The following is a 21,142-nucleotide window of genomic DNA, read 5'->3' on the forward strand; positions in this document are numbered from 1 at the left end:
ATCAGGTTAGCAAGGGGGTAAAACGTGGAAACAGGTAAGTAATTATCTACCTCATTTAGTCGTAGTGTATTGTGGCCGTTACAGACAAAGCGAAACCTAGCTGGAAAAATTGAATACTGTGTAGGTAGGCTCTGCAAGGCTTGACTGTCAAATGTGACTGGGGTGTACCCCTAAAAAATAACCTCTGACCCTTGGGGTTTAGGTCCCAAGAATAACAATGCCTAATAGACAATTGTTAACGTTATCAGCAAAGCTTTTACATATAGTCCCATCCTATATTTAGGGGTTTGGTCCCTTTAAGCAAGCTTCTATCAGTAAACACTCATAGTGAAGGAAGGTGATTGTTCCTGAGTATTAGGCAATGCAGCAGCAGGTGACACAGGAGGAGGGTGGGGGGGGGATCTCCGGTACCTGGTGTTGTCACAGCTGTGGGTCACTGGCTGTGTTTGCTTACATGGCCCTGCCTACTGCATTCCTGGTGACAGAATAGGGGAGGCATTCAGGAAAAGGGAGGAACTGGTCAGCATACAGAACAGCGTACAACATACTGATGCACGCTGGGACCCCCAGTGCCATTGACTGCCCCCTGAAGACCCTCAATGTAAGGTAGGTGCCGCAGTTTTTAATACAAGGGGAGTGTATAGAAGACAGGCCAGGGTACCATGGAGCAAGAAAACACAAGCATATTACACACAGAAGGCTTTGCTTGTTTCTGGGGACCTGCAAGTCTCAGCATTTGACATCACTTTTTGGAACTTATGCTAACACTTTGGCCCCCCAATGTCAACCCCTTTTAGATGGGGCCCCTCGTGTACAGAATATAAATATAAATGTGCTCTTTATCTGTTAATAGGAAACCAGAACTGACAGTAATGGGCAGATGACCACCAATGACTATCTTCTGAAAATCCCAGCTGCCTGGCTGTCTCTGGTAGACCTGGAACAAGCATGCGGCCAGTAAAGGCTGAACTTCCAGGACCAAGTTCTTTAGCACCAGAGGCTAAAATTCATCCCCCAATCATCCATGGTCTGTGCACTACTAGCAGTATAGGTTGTAGGTCTTGTCTTGTTTGCCCCCTCCCTAGGTGGCTGCCTCTTCTGGATACCCCATGGTAAATGATCAATCTAGTTGTTACTATGGGTGACATAACATCTGTTGTTCAGCTAGGCAGTCTAGGAATGGCCATAAGGGGGCGCACCTGCAAATCCTACTGTCTGTAAAATACGGCACAGCAAATGTGGCTTTCCAGCTTTGGCAGAGCTGTCTTTATTATTGATTGCACACCGGGCAAACGTTTTCTTGGGCCCCCTCTTCCATGCAGTTTCGCTCTCCAGATGCTCTGATTCATACAATAAATAGCAGCTAGACTCAAAATCAGTTTACTGAATCAGATCAGGCTAGCGATTGAGATTGGTTGCCAGAGGTTACAGTGTATCATTACCACTCACTGACTGGTTGCTAGAGGTTAGCGCACACATGTTGGCTCACTGTCTATTTTCTAGAGGTTACAGCACATGACTTCAGCTTGTTGATTGGTTGCTAGAGATTACCCTACATCAATTCTGCTCAATTATTGATTGTTATGCCGCGCGCACACAATCGGAATCTCGGCCAGCAAAAGACCGATGAGAGCTTTTCATCGGAAAATGCGACCGTGTGTATGCTCCATCGGAATTTAGCTGGCCGAGTTCCCGCCAGCAAAAATTTGATAGCATGTCCTCAATTTTCCCGATGGAAAAACTTTCTATCGGAAATTCCGTTCGTGTGTATGCGATTCTGACGCGCAAAAACCTGCGCATGCTCAGATTCAACTAAGAGACGGAAGCTATTGGCTACTGGGTATTGAACTTCTTCCTTTTTATAGTTCCGTCGTACGTGTTGTACGTCACTGTGTTCTTGGTGATCGGAATTTGGTGTGACCGTGTGCAGGCAAGACAGCTTGAGCGGAATTCCGTAGGAGTTCCGATGGGAAAACCATCAGAGCTTTTTCCGACGAGAATTACGATCGTGTGTGCGCAGCAATACAGGTTACTGGGCATCTATATCGATCACTAATTGGTTGCTAGAGGTTAATGCACATTATTCTTGCTCACTGATTGGTTCCTAGAGGTTACTGCATATCCTTACCGCACAATGACTGTTCACAAAAAATTCAGGGTGCTGTGGCACCATGTTTTTTTAAGGGTTCCCCCTACAATTTGCTTTCCTTTCCAGAACAGGCTGATGTTTGGCTTAAGACAGTTTCAGAGGAATTCCGTCGGGAAAACCATCAGAGCTTTTTCTGATGAGAATTACGATCATGTGTACGCGGCAATACAGGTTACTGGGCATCTATATAACTCACTAATTGGTTGCTAGAGGTTACTGCACATTATTACTGCTTACTGATTGGTTTCTAGAGGTTACTGCATATCCTTACCGCACAATGACTGTTCACAAAAAATTCAGGGTGCCGCGGCCCCATGTTTTTTTTAAGGGTTCCCCCTACAATTTGCTTAACTTTCCAGAACAGGCTGATGTTTGGCTTAAGACAGTTTCAGAGGAATTCCGTCGGGAAAACCATCAGAGCTTTTTCCGACGAGAATTACGATCATGTGTGCGCAGCAATACAGGTTACTGGGCATCCATATCACTCACTAATTGGTTGCTAGAGGTTACTGCACATTATTCTTGCTCACTGATTGGTTCCTAGAGGTTACTGCATATCCTTGCCGCACAATAACTGTTCATAAAAAATTCAGGGTGCTGCGGCACCATGTTTTTTTTAAGGGTTCCCCCTCCAATTTGCTTTCCTTTCCAGAACAGGCTGATGTTTGGCTTAATGACTATAGCTGTGGGCAGGACTCTCAAGCATGCTCCTTTACTAACAGGCTGATGTTTGGCTTAAGACAGTTTCAGCAGAATTCCGTGGGAATTCTGACGGGAAAACCATCAGAGCTTTTTCCGACGAGAATTACAATTATGTGTACGCGGCAATACAGGTTACTGGGCATCTATATCACTCACTAATTGGTTGCTAGAGCTTACTGCACATTATTCTTGCTCACTGATTGGTTCCTAGAGGTTACTGCATATCCTTGCCGCACAATAACTGTTCACAAAAAATTCAGGGTGCTGTGGCACCATGTTTTTTTTTTAAGGGTTCCCCCTACAATTTGCTTACCTTTCCAGAACAGGCTGATGTTTGGCTTAAGACAGTTTCAGTGGAATTCCGTATGAATTCCGTTGGGAAAACCATCAGAGATTTTTCTGGTGAGAATTACGATCATGTGTACGCGGCAATACAGGTTACTGGGCATCTATATAACTCACTAATTGGTTGTTAGAGGTTACTGCACATTATTACTGCTCACTGATTGGTTCCTAGAGGTTACTGCATATCCTTGCCGCACAATGACTGTTCACAAAACATTCAGGGTGCTGCGGCACCATGTTTTTTTTAAGGGTTCCCCCTCCAATTTGCTTACCTTTCCAGAACAGGCTGATGTTTGGCTTAATGACTATAGCTGTGGGCAGCATTCAGCAGAAGTGATGGTAGATATGACCTCAGGGGGACATGTTATACATATGAATGTCGCCTCAGTGCCGTGGTCCACGACTATTTACATATTAATGCAGGTTAGTTACATGTAAAGACAAGGTCTGTAGATGAGTCATCTGTACATGGTAAAAGGGCAGAGTTGGGCAAAGCAGGGCAGAGCTGAGCAGCAGCAACAGAACTTTACACTGAGATCTTGGGACACAATGCGGGACTAAAACTGCAAGGGAGGAGGGAATTTAAACTAGGATAGTTGGCAAGTATGAGGCAGCTGCTTTGGAACCCACAACAATGATGGGACCCAGGGCAGCTGCCCCTTTTGCCCTGCCTTAAAAACAGTCCTGAGCATTGGAATAATAATAGAGAATCTATTAGCATAACATCAATTGCCAAACCAGTCCATCAAGTCCGGGACAGGATATCCTTAAAGGACCCCTTTTATTGCCCCCCCCCCCCCCCCGGGTCAGCCCTCTGTCATGTGTAAGTCTACTATTTGAGCACATGACCTATCATGAAGGGCAATATTGTTTATATGGTTGTTGTGTGGTTCGTTTTACTTTTTTGTGAAGAAGTATTGGTTGTGCGTTGTGTGATTTACACAGAACGCACACAATGGCACACCAGTCACTCCGAATACCTGAGATATCTCCCCCGAGCCATACAAGGTTTTTCAAAGCCTCCAGCACCAGCATTTGCCTTCTGAGTGACAAGTGGAATGTAAAAATGACAGAGAAGATATGCGGCTTTATTCAAAAGAATGTGCGGTGAACCCAAGCAACCAATCAGAAACCATCTTAAAACTGGCAGGACTTTAAAAGTATGAATTCTGATTGGTTGCATTTAAAAAACAAAACAAAAAAAAAAACATAAGCACTAAATAAAGGGGAAAAAATAAATCTTTCAAACACTATATCATCAAAAGTATTGAGACGCCTGCCTTTACACACACATGAACTCTAATGGCATCCCAGTCTTATGCCCCGTACGACAACTTTGTGCGACCGTGTGTACAGGGCATAAGTCCGTAAGGTTCAATATGGAGTTGGCCCACTGTTTGCAGCTATAACAGCTTCACCTCTTCTGGGAAGGCGTCCACAAGGTTTAGGAGGGTGTCTATGGGAATGTTTGACCATTTTTCCCGAAGAGCATTTGTGAGGTCAGGCACTGATGTGGGACGAGAAGGCCTGGCTCGCAGTCTCCGCTCTAATTTATCCCAAAGGTTATCTATTGGGTTGAGGTCAGGACTCTGTGCAGGCCAGTAATGTTCCTCCACCCCAAACTTGCTCATCTATGTCTTTATGGACCTTTCTTTGTGCACTGGTGCGCAGTCATGTTGGAACAGGAAGGGGCCGTCCCCAAACTCTTCCCAAAAAGTTGGGAGCATGAAATTGTCCAAATTGTCTTGGTATGCTGATGCCTTAAGAGTTCCCTTCACTGGAACTAAGGGGCCAAGCCCAACCCCTGAAAAACAACCCCCCACACCAGAATCCCCCCTCCACCAAATGATTTGAACCAGTGCACAAAGCAAGGTCCATAAAGACCTGGATAGTGCGAGTTTGGGGTGGAGGAACTTGACTGGCCTGCACAGAGTCCTGATCTCAACCTGATAGAAGGCTGTCCACAAGTTTTGGGAGTGTGTCTATGGGAAAGTTTGACCATTCTTCCAGAAGCAGATTTGTGAGGTCAGGCGCTGATGTTGGATGAGAAGGCCTGGCTCGCATACACCGCTCTAATTCATTCCAAAGGTGTTCTATCGGCTTGAGGTCAGGACTCGGTGCAGGCCAGTCAAGTTCCTCCACCCCAAACTCGCTCATCAATGGCTTTATGGACCTTGCTTTGTGCACTGGTGCAGAGTCATGTTGGTGGAGGGGGGGGGGGGGGGATTATGGTGTGGGGTTGTTTTTCAGGGGTTGGACTTGGCTCCTTAGTTCCATCAGCAAACCAAGAAATTTTGGATAATTTCATGTTCCCAACTTTGTGGGAACAGTTTGGGGACGTCCCCTTCCTCCTCCAACATGACCGCCCACCAGAGACAACACTTCGCAAACCGAGTCAGAATCTTTTCTAAAAAAAACAGTTGCTCGCCTTTCAAAACGTTTGTTAACCGCATTACTCGTTAACCAAGGTTCCACTGTATTATTAGGCTGACAGGAGTAGTGTCAGCCCAGTGCTAGGAGAGGAGGAGAGAGCCGGTAGGAGGTGCGGGCTGTGCTCTCTCAGCCCTCCTGGAAAATAACGCTAGGTCTTATTTTCAGGGTAGGTCTTATTTTCGGGCAAACACGGTACAATCACATTTTAGCTCAGGAAGGAAAAAGAAGCGGGTGCGTCCCCTGAAACGCGTCAGGTTGCAGACACGGTGACGCACGAGTCAGGTCACTGGATCATTATACGATATGACACATTTTAATTCCTTTCTTCTTTGGTATGGATTTCTCTTCCTTGTATACATCTTGTGGTAATGCACTAGGCGCTCGCACCCTCCTGTCTGGTTCTTTACAAAAATAAAAAATGGCCGCCCTCCGGCTAACACCTTCTGTTTTTGGCACCTTGCGGTCTCCGGTTAATAATAGATATTATATGGAATATTATTGGAAGGGAAGCTGCAGGTTGCGTGTTTTGTAGGGGGGGGGGACGTGTCTTGGCGTGTGTACCTGCACATGTTCCTGGAATGTGTCTTCCTCACTGACATTCCTCCCAGTGTGTCTGGACATGCCTTATACCTGCTCCCCCCCCCCCTCCCGTGTGATTGGTGCTCTGGTGACGTCGGCGGGGTGTGGCTTCCTCTCCGGATCTCTGACGGTTTAATGATTAAGAGCCTGACAATGGAATGTGATTGAACCAACAGGAGCTGCAGCTGCACCCACTACCTGGACAGCAACGGGCACCACGGAGCCATGGCGCACCGGACGGGCTGATGTCACTGGAGGGGACTGCTGGCGATGGTTCTCCGCGCCGCCTGACCGCATACACAAGGATCCCCGGGGGGCCGGGCGTGTCACAGGTAAGAGAATCGGGTGGGGCGCTCCGTTAGTCAGCATTTACCTGGACACTAAATGCCTATATTCTCCAACAAAAGAGACCTAAGCAGAGCAGAGTATTTCCGGAGAGGAGAGTTATAGAGGAAGGAGCAGAGTCCCCCAGCAGTGCAGAGTATTTCAGGAGAGGAGAGTTATAGAGGAAGGAGCAGAGTCCTCCAGCAGAGCAGAGTATTTCAGGAGAGGAGAGTTATAGAGGAAGGAGCAGAGTCCTCCAGCAGAGCAGAGTATTTCAGGAGAGGAGAGTTATAGAGGAAGGAGCAGAGTCCTCCAGCAGAGCAGAGTATTTCAGGAGAGGAGGGTTATAGAGGAAGGAGCAGAGTCCTCCAGCAGAGCAGAGTATTTCAGGAGAGGAGGGTTATAGAGGAAGGAGCAGAGTCCTCCAGCAGAGCAGAGTATTTCAGGAGAGGAGAGTTATAGAGGAAGGAGCAGAGTCCTCCAGCAGTGCAGAGTATTTCAGGAGAGGAGAGTTATAGAGGAAGGAGCAGAGTCCTCCAGCAGGGCAGAGTATTTCAGGAGAGGAGAGTTATAGAGGAAGGAGCAGAGTCCTCCAGCAGTGCAGAGTATTTCAGGAGAGGAGAGTTATAGAGGAAGGAGCAGAGTCCTCCAGCAGGGCAGAGTATTTCAGGAGAGGAGAGTTATAGAGGAAGGAGCAGAGTCCCCCAGCAGTGCAGAGTATTTCAGGAGAGGAGAGTTATAGAGGAAGGAGCAGAGTCCTCCAGCAGTGCAGAGTATTTCAGGAGAGTAGAGTTATAGAGGAAGGAGCAGAGTCCTCCAGCAGTGCAGAGTATTTCAGGAGAGGAGAGTTATAGAGGAAGGAGCAGAGTCCTCCAGCAGTGCAGAGTATTTCAGGAGAGGAGAGTTATAGAGGAAGGAGCAGAGTCCTCCAACTTTCTTCTAACCCTCCAAAAGTGCAGGGCCTTTGTACAATGTTTGTTGGTTGGGGTAACTGTCAGTATCTTCTCCGGGGGTAACAGGGGATGTTCTGACAGCTCTAGAAGCTCTAAATGTACCACACAGTCCATATACACATGTCGTATAGACGGAGTGCGCACAGTCCATATATACACATGTCGTATAGACGGAGTGCACACAGTCCATATATACACGTCGTATAGACGGAGTGCGCACAGTCCATATATACACGTCGTATAGACGGAGTGCGCACAGTCCATATATACACATGTCGTATAGACGGAGTGCACACAGTCCATATATACACGTCGTATAGACGGAGTGCGCACAGTCCATATATACACATGTCGTATAGACGGAGTGCGCACAGTCCATATATACACACGTCATATAGACGGAGTGCGCACAGTCCATATATACATGTCGTATAGACGGAGTGCGCACAGTCCATATATACACATGTCGTATAGACGGAGTGCGCACAGTCCATATATACACACGTCATATAGACGGAGTGCACACAGTCCATATATACACGTCGTATAGACGGAGTGCGCACAGTCCATATATACACGTCGTATAGACGGAGTGCGCACAGTCCATATATACACATGTCGTATAGACGGAGTGCACACAGTCCATATATACACGTCGTATAGACGGAGTGCGCACAGTCCATATATACACATGTCGTATAGACGGAGTGCGCACAGTCCATATATACACACGTCATATAGACGGAGTGCGCACAGTCCATATATACATGTCGTATAGACGGAGTGCACACAGTCCATATATACACATGTCGTATAGACGGAGTGCGCACAGTCCATATATACACGTCATATAGACGGAGTGCGCACAGTCCATATATACACGTCGTATAGACGGAGTGCGCACAGTCCATATATACACGTCGTATAGACGGAGTGCGCACAGTCCATATATACACGTCATATAGACGGAGTGCGCACAGTCCATATATACACATGTCGTATAGACGGAGTGCGCACAGTCCATATATACACATGTCGTATAGACGGAGTGCGCACAGTCCATATATACACGTCGTATAGACGGAGTGCGCACAGTCCATATATACACATGTCGTATAGACGGAGTGCGCACAGTCCATATATACACGTCGTATAGACGGAGTGCGCATAGTCCATATATACACATGTCGTATAGACGGAGTGCGCATAGTCCATATATACACGTCATATAGACGGAGTGCGCACAGTCCATATATACACATGTCGTATAGACGGAGTGCGCACAGTCCATATATACACATGTCGTATAGACGGAGTGCGCACAGTCCATATATACACGTCGTATAGACGGAGTGCGCACAGTCCATATATACACACGTCGTATAGACGGAGTGCGCATAGTCCATATATACACGTCGTATAGACGGAGTGCGCACAGTCCATATATACACGTCATATAGATGGAGTGCGCACAGTCCATATATACACGTCGTATAGACGGAGTGCGCACAGTCCATATATACACGTCATATAGACGGAGTGCGCACAGTCCATATATACACGTCGTATAGACGGAGTGCGCACAGTCCATATATACACGTCATATAGACGGAGTGCGCACAGTCCATATATACACGTCGTATAGACGGAGTGCGCACAGTCCATATATACACATGTCGTATAGACGGAGTGCGCACAGTCCATATATACACGTCGTATAGACGGAGTGCGCATAGTCCATATATACACATGTCGTATAGACGGAGTGCGCATAGTCCATATATACACGTCATATAGACGGAGTGCGCACAGTCCATATATACACATGTCGTATAGACGGAGTGCGCACAGTCCATATATACACATGTCGTATAGACGGAGTGCGCACAGTCCATATATACACGTCGTATAGACGGAGTGCGCACAGTCCATATATACACATGTCGTATAGACGGAGTGCGCATAGTCCATATATACACGTCATATAGATGGAGTGCGCACAGTCCATATATACACGTCGTATAGACGGAGTGCGCACAGTCCATATATACACGTCATATAGACGGAGTGCGCACAGTCCATATATACACGTCATATAGACGGAGTGCGCACAGTCCATATATACACGTCATATAGACGGAGTGCGCACAGTCCATATATACACGTCGTATAGACGGAGTGCGCACAGTCCATATATACACGTCATATAGACGGAGTGCGCACAGTCCATATATACACTTCGTATAGACGGAGTGCGCACAGTCCATATATACACATGTCGTATAGACGGAGTGCGCACAGTCCATATATACACATGTCGTATAGACGGAGTGCGCACAGTCCATATATACACATGTCGTATAGACGGAGTGCGCACAGTCCATATATACACGTCGTATAGACGGAGTGCGCACAGTCCATATATACACATGTCGTATAGACGGAGTGCGCATAGTCCATATATACACGTCATATAGATGGAGTGCGCACAGTCCATATATACACGTCGTATAGACGGAGTGCGCACAGTCCATATATACACGTCATATAGACGGAGTGCGCACAGTCCATATATACACGTCATATAGACGGAGTGCGCACAGTCCATATATACACGTCATATAGACGGAGTGCGCACAGTCCATATATACACGTCGTATAGACGGAGTGCGCACAGTCCATATATACACGTCATATAGACGGAGTGCGCACAGTCCATATATACACTTCGTATAGACGGAGTGCGCACAGTCCATATATACACATGTCGTATAGACGGAGTGCGCACAGTCCATATATACACATGTCGTATAGACGGAGTGCGCACAGTCCATATATACACGTCGTATAGACGGAGTGCGCACAGTCCATATATACACATGTCGTATAGACGGAGTGCGCACAGTCCATATATACACGTCATATAGACGGAGTGCGCACAGTCCATATATACACGTCGTATAGACGGAGTGCGCACAGTCCATATATACACATGTCGTATAGACGGAGCGCGCACAGTCCATATATACACGTCGTATAGACGGAGTGCGCACAGTCCATATATACACATGTCGTATAGACGGAGTGCGCACAGTCCATATATACACATGTCGTATAGACGGAGTGCGCACAGTCCATATATACACGTCGTATAGACGGAGTGCGCACAGTCCATATATACACGTCGTATAGACGGAGTGCGCACAGTCCATATATACACGTCGTATAGACGGAGTGCGCACAGTCCATATATACACGCCGTATAGACGGAGTGCGCACAGTCCATATATACACATGTCGTATAGACGGAGTGCGCACAGTCCATATATACACGCCGTATAGACGGAGTGCGCATAGTCCATATATACACGTCGTATAGACGGAGTGCGCACAGTCCATATATACACGTCGTATAGACGGAGTGCGCACAGTCCATATATACACATGTCGTATAGACGGAGTGCACACAGTCCATATATACACATGTCATATAGACGGAGTGCGCACAGTCCATATATACACATGTCGTATAGACGGAGTGCGCACAGTCCATATATACACGTCATATAGACGGAGTGCACACAGTCCATATATACACATGTCATATAGACGGAGTGCGCACAGTCCATATATACACATGTCGTATAGACGGAGTGCGCACAGTCCATATATACACGTCGTATAGACGGAGTGCGCACAGTCCATATATACACATGTCGTATAGACGGAGTGCGCACAGTCCATATATACACGTCATATAGACGGAGTGCGCACAGTCCATATATACACGTCATATAGACGGAGTGCACACTCCAGCTTAGATTATAACGCAGTGGAAAAAGTAATAATGCTTTGCTTTCCAGGCTACAGTGTAATTGAAGAGAAAGGCGGTTCTACAAAGTATTGACTCCGGGGGGCGCCATACAAATGCCCCTCACACACACACTTTTCTCATATTTATTTGTATCATTTAATAATTTTCCTTCCACTTCACAATTATGTGACACTTTGTGTTGGTCCATCACATAAAATCCCAATAAAATACATTTACGTTTTTGGTTGTCACATGACAAAATGTGGGGAAATTCAAGGGGTATGAATACTTTTTCAAGGCACTGTATATAAAACCATTCACAGTACATCAGTTTACAGGCCAGTGATTTGGAAAAAGAACAGAAAAGTGACTTTTCAGAGCTGCTCGCAAAAGTAGCAAAGTAGATGGAACTCATTGAACTGTTACAGAGGCAGAGCCTATTGGCAATTATGTATCGTTTTCCCAGGAAATGGTAATTAAATGCATTTTTATACTATGTTACCTTTTATTAATTAGACTTTATAGGACTGTTCTGGCTGGCGGAGTTAAAGGGAAAGCAGGAAGTAGGAGCGACTGACATAAAATAATAATATCGCAATTCGCGGACGTTGGAGGAACCGACTTGCGGTTCAGGGATTGGTCATTGTGCTTCAGGGGGTGGAGCTGGGACTCCCCAGGGAGCTGGGGTCTCAAAGCGGTGGTGCTCCAGCTGTTGTGAAACTACAAGTCCCATCATGCCTCTGCCTGTAGGAGTCATGCATGTAACGGTCAGCCTTGCAATGCCTCATGGGACTTGTAGTTTCACAACAGCTGGAGGGCCACCAGTTTGAGACCCCGTGCCTAAGAGTATGGGGGTCACACTAATTGGGGAAAAGCATCCATAAGCCATAGAAAGGAAAGATGTTCTACATAAAATGTGGGCCTTGTAACTGCTTTTTTTGTGATTGGGGTCTCCCTTTTAAAGTAAAGAAGGTCATCTTTCAGGCACAGATATGCCGTCTCCGACAGAAGTCCTAAAGAAGGAGCTGGAGGAAGAACTCAAGCTAAGCAGTGAGGATTTGAGAAGTCATGCCTGGTACCATGGGCCACTCTCCCGCCAGGTGAGTACAGCTTACAACTGCCTTCCTCAACCTTTCCAACATAGAGGAACCCTTGAAATAACTTTCCGGTCTCAAAGAACTCCTTCTAATAATGACTACACTCATCGGCCACTTTATTAGGTCCACCTTGTTAGTACCGGGTTGGACCCCCTTTATTAGGTCCACCTTTGCTAGTAGTGGGTTGGACCCCCTTTATTAGGTCCACCTTGCTAGTAGCGGGTTGGACACCCTTTATTAGGTCCACCTTGCTAGTAGCGGGTTGGACACCCTTTATTAGGTCCACCTTGCTAGTAGCGGGTTGGACACCCTTTATTAGGTCCACCTTGCTAGTAGCGGGTTGGACACCCTTTATTAGGTCCACCTTGCTAGTAGCGGGTTGGACCCCCTTTATTAGGTCCACCTTGCTAGTAGCGGGTTGGACACCCTTTATTAGGTCCACCTTGCTAGTACCGGGTTGTGCTCCCTTTATTAGGTCCACCTTGCTAGTACCGGGTTGTGCTCCCTTTATTAGGTCCACCTTGCTAGTAGCGGGTTGGGCTCCCTTTATTAGGTCCACCTTGCTAGTAGCGGGTTGGGCTCCCTTTATTAGGTCCACCTTGCTAGTAGCGGGTTGGGCCCCCTTTATTAGGTCCACCTTGCTAGTAGCGGGTTGGGCTCCCTTTATTAGGTCCACCTTGCTAGTAGCGGGTTGGGCTCCCTTTATTAGGTCCACCTTGCTAGTAGCGGGTTGGACCCCCTTTATTAGGTCCACCTTGCTAGTAGCGGGTTGGACCCCCTTTATTAGGTCCTCCTTGCTAGTAGCGGGTTGGACCCCCTTTATTAGGTCCACCTTGCTAGTACCGGGTTGTGCTCCCTTTATTAGGTCCACCTTGCTAGTACCGGGTTGTGCTCCCTTTATTAGGTCCACCTTGCTAGTAGCGGGTTGGGCTCCCTTTATTAGGTCCACCTTGCTAGTAGCGGGTTGGACCCCCTTTATTAGGTCCACCTTGCTAGTACCGGGTTGTGCTCCCTTTATTAGGTCCACCTTGCTAGTACCGGGTTGTGCTCCCTTTATTAGGTCCACCTTGCTAGTAGCGGGTTGGGCCCCCTTTATTAGGTCCACCTTGCTAGTAGCGGGTTGGGCTCCCTTTATTGGGTCCACCTTGCTAGTAGCGGGTTGGGCTCCCTTTATTAGGTCCACCTTGCTAGTAGCGGGTTGGACCCCCTTTATTAGGTCCACCTTGCTAGTAGCGGGTTGGACCCCCTTTATTAGGTCCTCCTTGCTAGTACCGGGTTGTGCTCCCTTTATTAGGTCCACCTTGCTAGTAGCGGGTTGGACCCCCTTTATTAGGTCCTCCTTGCTAGTACCGGGTTGTGCTCCCTTTATTAGGTCCTCCTTGCTAGTACAGGGTTGGACCCCCTTTATTAGGTCAACCTTGCTAGTACCGGGTTGGATCCCCTTTTATTAGGTCCACCTTGCTAGTACCGGGTTGGACCCCCATTTGCCTTCAGAACTGCCTTCATTCTTGGTGGCATAGATTCCACAAGGTGTTGGAGACGTTCCTCAGAGATTTTGGTCCATAGTGACCTGATAGCATCACAACCGTTGCTGCAGATTTGTCGGCTGCACATTCATGTCCACCACATCCCAAAGTTGTTCTATTTGATGAGATGTGGTGAGTGTGAAGGCCATTGGAGGACAGGGACCTCATTGTCCAGTGGTGAGATGATTGGAGCTTTGTGACATGGTGCATTATCCTGCTGGGAGGAGCCATCAGAAGATGGGGGACACTGTGGTCATAAAGGGATGGACATGGTCAGCGACAATACTCCGTGGTGTTTATACAATGCTCAATTGGTACTAAGGGGCCCAAAGTGTGCCAAAAAAATATGCCCCACACCATTGCACCCCCCGCCACGAGCCTGAACCGGTGACACAAGGCAGGATGGATCCATGCGCCAAATTCTGACCCCCACCATCTGAATGTCGCAGCTGAAATCCAGACTCATCAGACCAGGCAACGTTTTTCCAATCTTCGATTGTCAAATTTTGGTGATCCTGTGTGCAAATTGTAGCTTCATTTTACTGTTCTTAGCTGGCACCCGGTGTGGTCTTCTGCTGCTGTAGCCCATTTGCTCCAAGGTTGGATGTGTTGTGCATTCAGAGATGGTATTCTGCATACCTTGAGTGTAACGAGTGGTTATTTAAGTTAATGTTGCCTTTCTATACTCTGGAACCAGTCTGCCCATTCGCCTCTGACATCAACAAGGCATTTTCCTCCACACAACTGTCACTCACTGGATATTTTCTCTTTTTCGGACCATTCTCTGTAAACCCGAGATATAGTTTTGAGTGAAAATCCCAGAAATGCTCAGACCAGCCCATCTGCCACCAACAACCATGCCACGTTCACAGTCAATTAAAGAGGGATTCCACCTACAAAAAAAAATATTAAAAGCCAGCAGCTATAAATACTGCAGCTGCTGACTTTTAATAAATGGACACTCACCTGTCCCGGGGTCCAGTGATGCCGGCAGCCGAGGCCGATCGATCGCTCGGCTCTCGGCTGCTGCCGCCGCCATTCTAGGTGAGGGAATCAGGAAGTGAAGCGTTGCGGCTTCACTTCCCGGTTCCCTACTGCGCATGCGCGAGTCGCGCAGTGCACTAGGAATGGTCCGCGCTGTCTCTGGGACCCGTGTGTGTCCCAGCAGACAGCGCGGCGGGACAGGAAACGGCATAGACTCCCACGGGAGTCTATGCCCGGAAGTGAGTGCAAATACCTGTCTTAGACAGGTATCTGCACCCCCCCTCCCCCCTGAAAGGTGCCAACTGTGACACCGGAGGGGGGAGGGAGGGTTTCCGATGAGCGGAATTCCACTTTAGGGTGGAACCCCGCTTTAAATCCCTTTGGTTCCCCATTCTGATGCTCGGTATGAACTTCAGTAAGTCGTCTTCACCACGTCTAGATGCCTAAATGCATTGAGTTGCTGCCGTGTGATTGGCTGATTAGCAATTTGTGTTACCAAGCAATTGAACAGGTGTACCTAATAATAAAGTGGCCGGTGAGTGTATATCTACAACTCATGATACATCAGTGCGATGGTCGGAGGGAAGAATTACTCCCTTACAGATAGCTAAAAAGTTCATTGATGCCAGTAGGAACTTATTTAAGGGGCAGAAATTGCTCATTGCTGGAACAACCCCCGAGCAGCCTCTGGAGGAACCCAGGTGGAGAGACCCTGGTCTAAGGACTCTCCCTGATGGCCGTGGCATAAGATCTCTCCTCTGTGGGGGCTTACATTGGATTATTATTATTATTATACAGGATTTATGTAGCGCCAACAATTTACGCAGCGCTTTACAATATAAAAAGGAGACAATACAGTTACAATACAATAAAATACAAGAGGATTAAGAGGGCCCTGCTCAGAAGAGCTTACAATCTAATAGGGTGGGGCAGGTGGTACAAAAGGTTATAACTGTGGGGAATGAGCTGATGGAAGTGGTAGGAGATCAGTTGGAGACGTGATCGGCTTCCCTGAAGAGGTGAGTTTTCAGGGATAGCCAGAGTAAGGGATAGCCAGTACAATAGACAGTACAATTACAATACAATTTAATACAGGAGGAATCAGTGAGCCCTGCTCGTTTGAGCTTACAATCTAAGAGGGAGGGTAAAGGGATACAAAAGGTAATAATTGTGGGGGATGGGCTGATGGAGAAAATAAATGCGCAGTTGTTAGGTGGGGGCCAGATAGGCTTCTCTGAAGAGACGAGTTTTCAGGGATCGTCTGAAAGTGAAACAGAGTAGGAGATAGTAGGAGTAGGAGATAGTCGGACAGTTTGGAGTATGGAGTTCCAGAGGATGGGAGAGGCTCTGGAGAAGTCCTGGAGGCGAGCGCAGGATGAGGTGACAAGGGACCTAGAGAGCAGGAGGTCCTGGGAGGAATGAAGAAAACTATTTGGTTGGTATTTTGAGACCAGGTTAGGGATGTAGCTGGGGGCCAAGTTGTGGATGGCCCCCCCAGTTGTTGTGGATGGCCCCCTCAGTTGTTGTGGATGGCCCCCTCAGTTGTTGTGGATGGCCCCCTCAGTTGTTGTGGATGCCTCCCCATTTGTTGTGCATGGCCCCCAGTTGTTGTGCATGGCTCCCAGTTGTTGTGGATGGCTCCCAGTTGTTGTGGATGGCCTCCCAGTTGTTGTGGATGGCCTCCCAGTTGTTGTGGCTGGCCCCCAGTTGTTGTGGATAGCCCCCCCGATGTTGTGGATGGCCCCCGATGTTGTGGCTGGCCCCCCCAATGTTGTGGCTGGACCCCAGTTGTTGTGGATGGCCTCCCAGTTGTTGTGGCTGGCCCCCCGGATGTTGTGGCTGGCCCCCAGATGTTGTGGCTGGCCCCCAGTTGTTGTGGCTGGCCCCCAGTTGTTGTGGATGGCCTCCCAGTTGTTGTGGCTGGCCCCCAGTTGTTGTGGATGGCCCCCCAGATGTTGTGGCTGGCCCCCCGTTGTTGTGGATGGCCTCCCAGTTGTTGTGGATGGCCACCCAGTTGTTGTGGATGGCCCCCCCGATGTTGTGGATGGCCCCCAGTTGTAGTGGCTGGCCCCCAGTTGTAGTGGCTGGCCCCCAGTTGTTGTGGCTGGCCCCCAGTTGTTGTTAGTATCTTGAATTTAAATTGTTGGGTGAGGGGAAGCCAGTGGAGGGATTGGTAGGGAGGAGTAGCAGACACTGAACGGTTGGTAAAGTGGACAAGCCTGGCAGCAGCATTCATGATAGACTGGGGAGGGGGGGGGGGGGATAGGATGTAAAGTTAATCCAATAAGAAGGGAGTTCCAGTAGTCGAGGTGAGAGATGACCAGGGAGTGCACTATGAGCTTTGTGGTGTCATTGGAAAGGAAGGGGCGTATCTTAGAGATGGTGATGGAGGCAGCAAGCTCTGCACAGTGGTTGGACATGGGGGCCAAAAGGAGAGTTTAGAGTTCAGGATTACACCTTGGCATGGGTGGGGGTGGGTTGATAGCTGAGCCGTTGATTTTGACAGAAATCAGGGGAAGGGGTACATGGGGGAGGAAATAATATGGGCTCCATTATGGATAGATTGAGTTTTAGGAAGTGGTATGACTTCCAGTCAGATATGTCGGTCAGTAATTAGAGATGAGGAGACTGATGGAATGACGGCTCATCATACTATAAATATGCGATAGAGCTTGGGTTTGTTTTTGTCTACTGATGGAATGAGGTGAGGAGTAGAGAGATAGATTTGGATGTCATCGGTATTGAAAGCCATGGGAGGCAAGCAACTGACCCAGGGAGGAGGTGTAGATTGAGAATAGACAACTGGGGGCCATCCACAACTTGGCCCCCATCTATATCACTAACCTAGTCTCAAAATCCATCCAAATCGTTTTTGTTTCCTCCCAAGTTCTCCCCAAGAGGAGAGGCGGAAGGACAGTTGTAAGTGACGGTGTGGTGGGATAGTTAGGATAAAGAGTGCAATCACGGAGACCAAAGGCGTGGAGTTATTTGAGGAGGAAGAGGATGCGATCAACTGTGTCAAAGGCAACGGAGAGGTCCAGGAGTAGGAGTACAGAATAGTTATAGTAAACAACTTTCTTAACCTTTTTATTATGGAGGAACCCTTGAAATTAACATTCTGATCTCAGAGAACCCTTGGCAATAGTCACTGTATCTACAGCTCACAGTTCATTATTGTGGTGGTCACAGAGAAGAAGGCTTCCTATCGTAGTGGTCATTGGGAAGAATTCCCCTCTTTACAGATAACTAAACCATTGGTGTCAGGGGCAACATATCTGAGAGGCAGGAATTTCTCATTACTCAAGGAACCCCTGTCAACCTCTGCAAGGACCCCAGGCTACCATGGAACCCTGTTTGAGAAAGGATCTACCTGTGTAGAGGAAAATCCAACTTGTGGACGGTATCGAAGGTCAGGGCCGTTTTTAAGGCAGGGCAAAAGGGGCAGCTGCCCTGGGCCCTGTCACTGTTTTTGGGGCCAAAAGTGGCTTCCTCATACTTGCCAACTATCCTGGTTTAAATTCCCTCCTCCCTTAAGGTTTTAGTCCTGTGCTGTGTCCCGATATCTCAATGTGAAGTGCTGCAATTAATGCTGCCCAGCTCTGCCTTATTGTTGTGTACAGATGACTCACCTGCAGACCCTGCATTTACATGTAAATTACCGGCATTCATATGTAAATAGGGGATATCATGCCCCCCTGAGGTCATATCCACATTTATCTCTAGAAACCAATCAACAAGCAGAAATCCTGTGCTGTAACCTCTAGCAACTAATCAGTGAGCTGTAATGTGTGCTGTAACCTCTAGCAACCAGTCAGTGAGCGGTAATGATACACTGTAACCTGTGGCAACCAATCGCAATAGCTGCCTCTGATTCGGTAAACAGATTTTGAGTCTAGCTGCTAGCTGGGGCCCGAAGAAAAGTTTTGCCCAGGGTCCAATCAATATTAAAGACGGCCCTGTCGAAGGTGCCACACCCTATTAGTTACAGTCACCAAAACACGTAAAGTGTTTCTAAAGGAAATTTATTTAAAAAAAAATAACAAACATGTTATACAAACCTGCTCTGTGTAATGGTTTTGCGTAGAGCAGCCCCGACCCTCTTCTTTTTGGGTCCCCCACCACCACTTTTAAAGGCATTTTCCCAAGGACCACTAATTGACTAATCTAAGCTGGGTTCCCTGAAACCTGAAAATTATTGCAAGGGTTCCTTTGCGGTAAAAAGGTTGAGAGAGGCTGTATTATGCATTGTTGTATGCATCTAATGTCTTGATGTTTTATATACTTTCACAGGAGGCAGAGAAGCTCTTACAAAAAGATGGCAATTTTCTCATTCGTGACTCGCTCTCCTCTCCTGGAGACTATGTCTTAAGCTGTGTAAGCTCCAAGCAGGTCCTGCACTTCAAGATCATTGCTGTCAACTTGCGTCCCCGACGAGGGGTCTCGCGCACTCTCTACCAGCTGGAACAGGACCGGTTTGACAACATTCCCGCCCTTGTTCGGTCCTACGTCGGCGATAAGCGGACGGTGTCTGAATCCTCAGGGGCCGTCATAGAGAATCCCGTCAATAGGACAGTGCCTCTGAGTGTGGTGGGGGAGAGCCATGAATCCCAGAAGGCAAACAAGGAAAACAGACGGAGTCTTTATGCGACAGATAACAGCTTGCTCAGGTACAAACCCATCAAAATTCCCTTTAATTTATAAGTTCAAAATGCGACTCTTCCATACCCACTGCAATGTTCAATGTTCAGTGGGGCTCACCAGGTCCTTCGGCTAGGAAAGGTTCTCACTCAATGCACCAGTCCTCACGCTACAACACAACTGTCAAAAAACTTTTCCAACACAATGCCTCACAGCCTACATTTGGTGTCTGAATCCTCGTGGGCGGGCAAACTTTTCCAACGCAATGCCTCACCTCCTACATTTGGTGTCTGAATCCTTGTGGGCAGGCAAACTTTTCCAACACAATGCCTCACATCCTACATTTGGTGTCTGAATCCTCGTGAGCGGGCAAACTTTTCCAACGCAATGCCTCACATCCTACATTTGGTGTCTGAATCCTCGTGGGCGGGCAAACTTTTCCAACACAAGGCCTCACATCCTACATTTGCTGTCTGAATCCTCGTGGGCGGGCAAACTTATGCAATGCCTCACCTCCTACATTTGGTGTCTGAATCCTTGTGGGCGGGCAAACTTTTCCAACACAATGCCTCACATCCTACATTTGGTGTCTGAATCCTCGTGGGCGGGCATACTTTTCCCACACAATGCCTCACCTCCTACATTTGGTGTCTGAATCCTCGTGGGCGGGCAAAATTTTCCAACACAATGCCTCACATCCTACATTTGGTGTGTGAATCCTCGTGGGCGGGCACCCTGTCAATAGGACTGTCCCTATAATTCTGGTGCAAGAAAGGCTTTGCTTCCACAAGCCAAAAAAGAAAAAAGAAAAATGGCTTCATGTGGCAGATAACAGCTTGCTTAGATACAAAAACATGAATATGCCCTCCAAACCATGTTCAACAGCAAAGTTTCTTACTCAATGCACCAGTCCTCACCCAACGCTCTAAATGTTCCCATACCACCAGTCCTCACCCAACGCTCTAAATGTTCCCATACCACCAGTCCTCACCCAACGCTCTAAATGTTCCCATACCACAACGCACCTTTTGCATACCTCCCTACTTTAAGTGTCAGAATCTTCATGGGCGGGCATAGTGCATTTCATCAACAGGACACTCCCCCTAATGCTGCGTACACACGATCGGACTATCTGGCGGACAATCCGACGGACTTTGCAGCTGAGGTCCGCCGGACTTTCAAGCAAACAGACTTGGCCACACACGATCACTCCAAAAGTCCGGCAGATTCGAACGTGATGACGTAGAATAAGGAAGTTCATAGCCAGTAGCCAATAGGTGCCCTAGCGTTGGTTTTAGTCCGCCGGACTAGCACACAAGACAAACAGATTGTCCTCTAAAAGCCGAGTCCAGACGAAAATTTTGAAGCAAGTCTTATTTCTAAGTTCGCCGGATTTTTGGGAAGAAAAAGTCCACTGGAGCCCACACACGATCGAATTGTCCAGCGGACTCTGGTCCGCCAGACTAAGTCCGGCGGATAGTCTGATCGTGTGTACGCGGCATTAGTCTTGACTTTACAAGGAAAAAGGGAAAACAGACTTCACGTGGCATATATGAACTTTCCCAGCTAAAAACTCATCAAGACATTTAATTTTCAAG

The 21,142-nt window shown here is 47.7% G+C and overlaps 1 protein-coding gene across 3 annotated transcripts in view; it reads left to right on the plus strand.

Moving 5' to 3' along the window:
- Positions 1 to 481: 481 nt before the first annotated feature.
- LOC143936194 (breast cancer anti-estrogen resistance protein 3 homolog) overlaps positions 482 to 21,142 on the plus strand; it is a 59,694-nt gene continuing 39,033 nt past the window's right edge. The window contains exons 1-4 of one of the 3 annotated variants that reach the window (XM_077460586.1): positions 482 to 606; positions 6,385 to 6,540; positions 12,272 to 12,399; positions 19,197 to 19,573. In XM_077460586.1, coding sequence (XP_077316712.1) covers positions 12,292 to 12,399; positions 19,197 to 19,573 — 485 coding nt within the window. In that variant the 5' untranslated portion in view covers positions 482 to 606; positions 6,385 to 6,540; positions 12,272 to 12,291. Of the gene's footprint in view, positions 607 to 6,362; positions 6,541 to 12,271; positions 12,400 to 19,196; positions 19,574 to 21,142 lie in introns of those variants that run through there. The other 2 variants (XM_077460585.1, XM_077460587.1) reach the window with 2 other exon arrangements.

The sequence above is a fragment of the Lithobates pipiens genome, unplaced genomic scaffold (genome assembly GCF_037356315.1).
Source record: "Lithobates pipiens isolate NorthernLeopardFrog02 unplaced genomic scaffold, aLitPip1_a1.2 Scaffold_28, whole genome shotgun sequence".
Lineage (NCBI taxonomy): Eukaryota > Metazoa > Chordata > Amphibia > Anura > Ranidae > Lithobates > Lithobates pipiens.